This window comes from Papaver somniferum, chromosome 4 (assembly GCF_003573695.1).
Source record: "Papaver somniferum cultivar HN1 chromosome 4, ASM357369v1, whole genome shotgun sequence".
Lineage (NCBI taxonomy): Eukaryota > Viridiplantae > Streptophyta > Magnoliopsida > Ranunculales > Papaveraceae > Papaver > Papaver somniferum.
In genome coordinates this window covers 57,516,271-57,524,637 of record NC_039361.1, presented here as the reverse complement: position 1 = coordinate 57,524,637, position 8,367 = coordinate 57,516,271, and the positions used below count along the sequence as shown (strand labels likewise).

Sequence of the window (8,367 nt, the reverse complement as noted above, 5' to 3'; positions counted from 1 at the left end):
CATCTAGACAGGTCAGGGATGTCTAAAATCTAAATAGATTCAGTTTAACCCGTTCTACAATTTGCAGCACGAGTACCAAACCTCAAAGGCTGAAAAAACATCTCTTTTTAACTCAGACCCTTATATAACCCAATCCATAAGTCCTCTGAATAGGTAAATCAACTATAACAGTTTGATCAGGATGGAAATTGTCCAAATATTAAGTTGTAATCCTTAAGCATGATTTATCAAAGAATATATCCTAAGCATAAAACATCAAACTGATTCACAAATAATTAAGAAAACCATTTTATCCCTTTTTTTTAATATTTTTATCCAAGTGAATTAAATAAAATAAATAATTAACGAAATTATAAATAAAAATATTACCAATCAAACATGAGTGAATAGATCCTCCATTGCCTCAATCACCAGGTATTTTAGCCGCTCATCATGTTGGGAAACCTCTCAAAATATTTCATTGATGCTCAAAAGTGTTTTACAATGAAGAGAAAGACAAGAAAATGATATAAAACAGGATTCTGCGACCCACAGAAGGCGTCCAGAATCAACGATAGAGATAAAGTGTTGTTGTCGTTGAAAAACTATGACCCACGAACGACAGTCGTTGTCTTTGTTGGTAAACAACTGCCTTTGGTAGTCTGTTCTTCCTCTTCTTCTTCCTCCTCGAGCAGCAGCAGCAGCAGAACCAGAATCTCTGCAACTTCAATTTTCTTGCCTTGTAGTGCTCTAAACCTCTCCCAATTCTCTCTCCACTTCGCTAGCTGACCCAAAGAGCCTTTATATACTGTTTAATGCCTTCAAATCTTCACAATAACTCCCAGAAATCTCCATTAACGTGGGGAATATTTTCTTTGTATTTCATGCAGGATATGGGATTTTCTTCCCTGTTTAACTCTTCTACGCGTCTCTGGATTGTCTTAAATTGTTCGTATAATATCATGAGAGAATATCTTCCCAAATATCTTCTCCCAATCTTCACACAGCTTCCGTAATTAACATAATCTTCTAAAATATCTCGGTCCCCTGTTTACTTCCAAACTCGGATTTCTGGCCCAAGTTACTCGATCAAATCGCTTGCATATACCCTGTCTAGTGTATTCAGGCCCAGCCCAACCGTTTCTAGCGATTGAATCTCGCTGAAATCCCTCCAACAATCCGACCCAAAATCAACAGCGTCTGCATTAAGTATTCCCGCCAAAACCAAATTCAAACAAAGAAGATGACCTCCCCCTATCCAGTTCAGGGGTGCGAATAGCAAGTGGTCACCCCTTATCAAGTGGGTGCCCCTTATCCAAAGTAGAGAGTCTGAATAACAAATGTCCTCCGGGGATGTTCCGCATAATTTTTCGAGCCAATTTTTCCAAAATTATTTATTTCCAAAAAAATACCTACAAACACACAAAACACCATAATAAGGACGAAAACGAGTACTAACAAAATACACAAAAGAGATGAAAATAGACGCATAAATGCGTCTATCAAATACCCCCAAACTTATTATTTGCTAGTCCTCGAGCAAATTTATTCTAGAAAGGAAAATCATTTGAACCCCTAGGTGGCCCTAGTGGCGGAGTGTTATCTCCGGAGGGTTTACCAGAGATGTACCCACAAAACCTTTACTCCAGACCCTAACTATCTACGCAAAATCTTGGAAAGCACTAAAGAATCTCCTTGATTGGCATACTTATTAATTATAGGAGGAAGTACCCTGATGCGAAATTCCAATTACTGTACACGAGTTTTCACTCAAGCATACTAAAATTCATATAAGTGACAGAGCTCTACTAAGATAGTTTCACGATGGACATCATACTCAGAGTCAGACTAATCACATGAAAAGATTAAGAAGATGGAAAAAGAAAAATGTAGATGGTTGAAAAGTGAACGGTGTTTCCCATATCTGTCTGAAGGCCTCTGCCAAGGTGAACCTAACCTAAATGACTGAGATACCGGTCTGACTAATATTAACACACTGGCATATACAAAGGAACCAGTGGTCAATAATCCTAACTCTAGGTCAACACAACTGGCATATACAAGGGTACCAGTGGTCGACTTTATTAAACACACATTTATTTAAGAACTAACAACATGATTGGACCTTGTGGACCCAAGCGCATGTTTCTTGTCAGCAGATTACATGGTAATTCCCGTGGATCCTGCATTCCACGCTTGTTTAGGCGACGGAGACAGGGAGAACACACACATATTGCTATCCAAGTGTTAGTATTTATTCCGATTGGTCTACTGGTCTGGTCTAAATTTTTTTTTTTTTTTTTAAAAGGTAACTCAGTCACTCTATTTCACCCTAGCAAAGGTAACAACTTGAATCGTGTGCCCCACCAAATCACTTGAAATAAAAGGAAAGTGAAAAGGACTCGACGAGATATGGCGAAACTATCATGTTATTTCTAACACCTGAGCTCTGTGCTTTTATGAATAGACTCTATAAATGTTTCCATCTAGTCAGATTTGTTCCTCAACTCCTAAAACAAAAATGTTTCCATCCACTTAGATTGGTTAGTGCTATCCTTATTAGGCGTAAATTTCTAGGCTCTGGAGTTTATTTATTGCAACTTAAAACTAACAAAAGTTTCTTCTCCACCCCCAAACTTAAATCTAACATTGTCCTCAATGTTTCTAATGAAAGAGCAGTACCAAAAGTAACATAACACGAGGAGAAGTTGGAAAGATGGTACCTGGGTGAAGAAAATCAAAAACTAATATACAACATACAATCCGCCTCGATGGTCAATCAAGGGTAAACAGGGTCCTCCAGAGGGACCTCCTCAACATCACCTGTAGGCAAGGGCTCTAAAAAGGGTTTCAATCTCTGACCGTTAACCTTCGAAGAACTACTACCATCCGGTGATTTAATTTCAACAGCTCCATGAGGAAAAACAGTGCGAACAATAAAAAGGACCCGTCCACCGAGAACGCAACTTCCCAGGGAAAAGATGTAAGCGGGTATCATACAGAAGAACTTTTTGACCTGGAGAAAATGTCTTTCTTAGAATATTCCTATCATGCACAAGTTTCATTTTGTTCTTATACTCCTTCGCACTATCATACGCATCTCTACGAATCTCTTCCAACTCATTGAGCTGGAGTTTCCTATGGGCTCCTGCCTTGTCGAGTGAAAAATTTAGCTGCTTAACAGCCCAATAAGCTCTATGTTCTAACTCAACAGGTAAATGACATGCCTTGCCATAAACAAGCCGATAAGGCGACATTCCAATAGGAGTCTTAAACGCAGTACGGTAAACCCATAAGGCATCAGTAAGCCTAGACGACCAGTCTTTCCGATTAGGATTAACTGTTTTCTCTAATATACGTTTTATCTCCCTATTGGAAACCTCAACTTGACCACTAGTCTGTGGATGATACGGGGTAGCTACCTTATGAGTAATACCATATTTCTTCATTAAAAGCCTAAAAGGTCCATTACAAAAGTGCGACCCTCCATCACTAATTATAGCTCGCGGTGTACCAAAACGTGTAAGTATATTTTCTTTCAAGAACTCTATCACAACCCTATGGTCATTGGTTTTACACGCAACCGCTTCAATCCACTTAGAGACATAGTCTACAGCGACAAGGATGTATAGGTTACCAAAAGAATTAGGGAACGGACCCATAAAGTCAATACCCCACACATCAAAGACCTCAACAATCAGAATCGGGTTCAAGGGCATCATGTTCCTACGGGAAATGGTTCCTAATTTCTGGCAACGTTCACAAGTAACACAGTAACTATGGGAGTCTTTAAACAACGAAGGCCAATAGAATCCACACTGCAATATCTTAGCAGCAGTCTTCTTAGCACTAAAGTGACCCCCACAAGCATGATCATGACAAAAGGAAATAATACTGGACTGGTCACTCTCAGGTATACATCTCCTAATAATCTGGTCTGGACAATACTTAAACAAATAAGGATCATCCCAAAAGAAGTGCTTAACCTCGGCTAAAAATCTAGAACGATCTTGTTTACCCCAATGTTGGGGCATTCGACCAGTAACAAGATAGTTCACTATATTCGCATACCAAGGTAATTGGGTAACAAAGAACAATTGTTCATCAGGAAAGCTATCCCTTATAGGAAGGGAATCATCTGGGGAACTAACAACTAGCCTAGACAAGTGATCTGCTACAACATTTTCGGCACCCTTTTGTCTCTAATGTCTGGAGAAAACTCTTGCAACAACAGAATCCACCTAATCAATCTAGGTTTAGTATCCTTCTTAGACAAAAGATTTTAAAGCAGCATGATCAGTATATATGATGATCTTAGAACCTAAGAGATAGGGTCTAAACTTGTCTAAGGCAAACACAATGGCTAATAGTTCCTTCTCGGTAGTGGTATAGTTCAACTGGGCATCATTCAGAGTTTTGCTAGCATAGTAAATCACATGAAGTAACTTATTTTCTCGCTGACCTAGCACAACACCAATAGCATAATCTGAAGCATCACACATGATCTCAAAGGGTAGGTTCCAGTTGGGTGCCTGGACTATGGGGGCGGTAGTGAGTAATGACTTAAGCTTCTCAAAAGCCTCTAAACAAGCATCATCAAAGACAAACTTAACATCTTTTGCAAGCAAATTGCAAAGAGGTCTAGACATCAAGCTAAAATCCTTAATGAAACGACGATAAAAACCAGCATGCCCTAAGAATGACCTAATATCTCTTACGGTTTTTGGGACCGGTAAAGTTTTAATAAGGTCAACTTTGGCTCTATCTACCTCTATACCCTTTGAAGATACAATATGCCCTAGAACAATTCCTGAACGAACCATAAAGTGACATTTCTCCCAATTAAGCACTAAATTCTTCTTCCTACACCAAGTCAAAACTAATGACAAATGATGCAAGCACTCATCGAAAGACGAACCAAACACTGAAAAATCATCCATAAAGACCTCTAAGAACCGTTCTACCATGTCAGAAAATATGCATCATGCAACGCTGAAAAGTCGCAGGGGCATTACATAGCCCGAAAGGCATGCGTCTATACGCAAAGGTACCAAAGGGACAGGTAAAAGTGGTTTTCTCCTGGTCTTCTGGGGAAATAACGATCTGATTATATCCAGAGTAGCCATCTAAAAAGCAGTAGTGACTATGTCCAGCTAATCTCTCTAGCATCTGGTCGATGAAGGGAAGGGGAAAGTGGTCCTTCCTAGTGACCTTGTTCAATTTCCTATAGTCAATACAAACACGCCAACCCGTGGTCACTCGGGTCGGGATTAACTCATTGTTATCATTCTGGACTACAGTAATACCAGATTTCTTGGGAACAACCTGAACGGGGCTGACCCACTTACTGTCTGAAATAGGGTAGATAATGCCTGCATCTAATAGCTTAAGAACCTCAGTTCGAACTACTTCTTTCATATTGGGGTTTAGTCGACGTTGCATCTCCCTAGAAGGTTTGGTGTCTTCCTCTAAATAGATCTGATGCATACAAACAGTAGGACTTATACCCTTAATGTCTGCTATGGTCCACCCTAAAGCTTCCTTGTTGTTTTGAAGGACGGTTACTAGCCTACTTTCCTGATCTCTATCCAAGTCGGAAGAAACAATCACAGGTAAAGTCTCAGACGGGCCTAAAAACACATACTTCAGGGTATCTGGCAATGGTTTTAGGTCCAACTTAGGAGGCTCTTCTAAAGAAGGAACTAGGGTAGACTTAGAAACTGGTAGTGGTTCGAACTTAGGTTTCCATCCATTACTAGTATCTAACAAAGGGGTTGAATCTAACAAAGCATTCACCTCATTAATCACCTTATCATCATCAAAATCAATCCCAAAGTGAGCTAGGCATTTCTCTAATGGATCTTCTAACAAAGTGTTTGGTAATGACTCCTCGACTAATGTTCCTATCATGTTCACCTCTTCTATATTCGAGTCATCTAGTTCAGAGGGTAGCTTACTAATATTAAAAATGTTCAGCTCAATAGTCATATTACCAAAAGACAAATTCATAATACCATTTCGACAGTTAATGATCGCATTGGATGTAGCTAAAAACGGGCGACCTAAAATCACTGGTATTTGGTTCTCTGGGTCAGGGATAGGTTGGGTATCTAGGATAACAAAATCCACCGGATATAAACTTGTCGACCTCTATGAGAACATCCTCGATCACACCACGAGGAATTTTAACGGACCTATCAGCTAACTGAAGTGTCATCTGTGTAGGTTTCATCTCACCAAGTCCTAGCTTAAGGTACACATGGTATGGCAGTAAGTTCACACTGGCTCCTAAGTCAAGCAACGCTTTCTCAACACGGTACTTACCTATTGTACAAGCAATGGTAGGGGACCCTGGGTCTTTATACTTAGGAGTAGTGGTATTCTGAATAATAGAACTCACATGACTAGCTATGAAGGCTTTCTTCTGGACACTGAGCTTACGCTTTCGCGTACACAAGTCCTTAAGGAACTTGGCATAAGAGGGAATCTGCCTAATTGCATCTAATAACGGAAGGTTGATATTAACCTGCTTAAAAACCTCCAATATATCATTAAAGTTGGACTCCCTCTTAGTCGGAACTAGCAGCTGGGGGAACGGGGCTCTGGGAACAAAGCCGGGCTCATCAGGACCCTCATTGGTCTCTTTGGAGACTCTATCAGTTCCTCATTTTCTGGCTCATAAGGGTGAACTACACATGTTCACTATCAGGCATGGCAACCTTATTGTCAACTTTCTTTCCACTCCTAAGGGTTGTAATAGAGTTCACATGATTGTACGATTTCTCTGCTTTAGGATTGGGTTGAGTTTGACTAGGAAACTTACCTTTTCCCTAAAGACTCATTTATATGACTAACCTGGGTTTTCAACTCGGAAATAGCCTGAGAGTTAGCCTGACCTATTCTCTTATTTTCTTCTATACCTTGAGCAACAGATTGCTGAAACTCCATAGTGTTACGAGTTAACAAAGCAAGAGACTCTTCTAAACTCATAATCTTCTTATCCGAAGGGTTCTGAAACTGTGCCGGGGCTGAAGGATTCTTAGGATAGCCAAAACCTGGGGGAGCTTGAGAGTTACTAGACTGACCTTGATTCTGGCCCTTAGACCAAGAAAGGTTGGGATGGTTTCTCCAGCCAGGGTTATAGGTTTCTGAATAAGGGTCAAACTTCTGACGGTTATCGAATCTAGTGTTGTTATAAAGAGCATTGGCTTGCTCTTCAACAGTATGGTCTTCCCAAAAAGGCTCTATTCTACCACTAGTACCACTAGAATGACCTAATTCCAACGCTTCTAACCTTTTGGCTATGGCTGCTATTTTAGCATCTGACTCATAGGATCCTTCTACCCTATTGACATTTCCTCTACTTAGAAGAATTGTTTTCTGGGGTTCCCTATTATTTTCCCATTGTTGGGTCTTATTGGCGATTTCATTCAAAAATGTCATCGCCTCATCAACAGTTTTATTCTCAAACCCACCTGTGCATAAGGACTCAACCATGGTCGTTGTTGAATAGTCTAAACCCTCGTAGAGGATCTGAACTAACCTAACCTTCTCTAAACCATGATGAGGACATTGAGAAATTAAGTCATTGAACCTTTCTAAATACCTATATAAAGATTCTCCCTCTTGTTGAGCAAAAGTACAAATTTGTGTCCTAATAGACGATGTTTTGTGCCTTGGGAAAAACTTATGTATAAAGGCAGATGTAAGTTGTTCATAGGTTTCAATTGACTCAGAATCCAAACTATACAGCCAAGATTTGGCTTTATCTTTTAAGGAAAAGGGGAATAACCTAAGTTTCAGTGCATCATCACTAAGGTTTTTAATTTTCAGAGTACTACATACTTCCTCAAATTCCCTAACATGAAAATAGGGGTTCTCATTCTCTTTTCCTAAAAAGGTTGGGAGCATCTGTAAAGTCCCAGGTTTGAGTTCATAATTTGCCTCGGTTTCAGCTAACTTGATACAAGACGGACGAGAGGTCCTAGTTGGGTTCAATAAAGCTTTTAAAGTTGCCATTTCTGGCACTACCAAAGGACTAGGAGAAATTTCTTCACAAAGACGCAGATTCTCAAAACTGAAGTTTCCAAAAACGGGCTCTCTAAAGAAGAGTCTTCGAGCTCCCGCCTCCACAAGAACTACTAGGTTTATCACTAATCGACGACCTAGAGTATCTCTTTTCCAAGCCCTATTAACAAAATCGGGCATACACTAAAAAAAATCAAAAAAAATAAAAATCCTAACAGGAAGGTTCTAGCAATCACACAGCAGGCTGACTCGACTTTACCACAGCAAACCTAGAGATTTCTAGCAAACAACAAGCATGATGGCTCACTTAGATTGTTTCTAGACTAGCTTCTATATCTCGAAAGGGAATTCGTTACAATT

The 8,367-nt window shown here is 39.8% G+C and overlaps 1 protein-coding gene across 1 annotated transcript; it reads right to left on the bottom strand.

The window, feature by feature from the left end:
• Positions 1–3,371: 3,371 nt before the first annotated feature.
• On the bottom strand, positions 3,372–5,403 carry LOC113274520 (the record flags this gene model as incomplete). Its single annotated transcript, XM_026523885.1, has 4 exons — positions 3,372–3,598; positions 3,845–4,179; positions 4,378–4,586; positions 5,311–5,403. Coding segments are annotated over 4 exons (864 nt in total), but the record flags the coding sequence as incomplete, so codon positions are not given.
• Between the last annotated feature and the right edge of the window lie 2,964 nt (positions 5,404–8,367).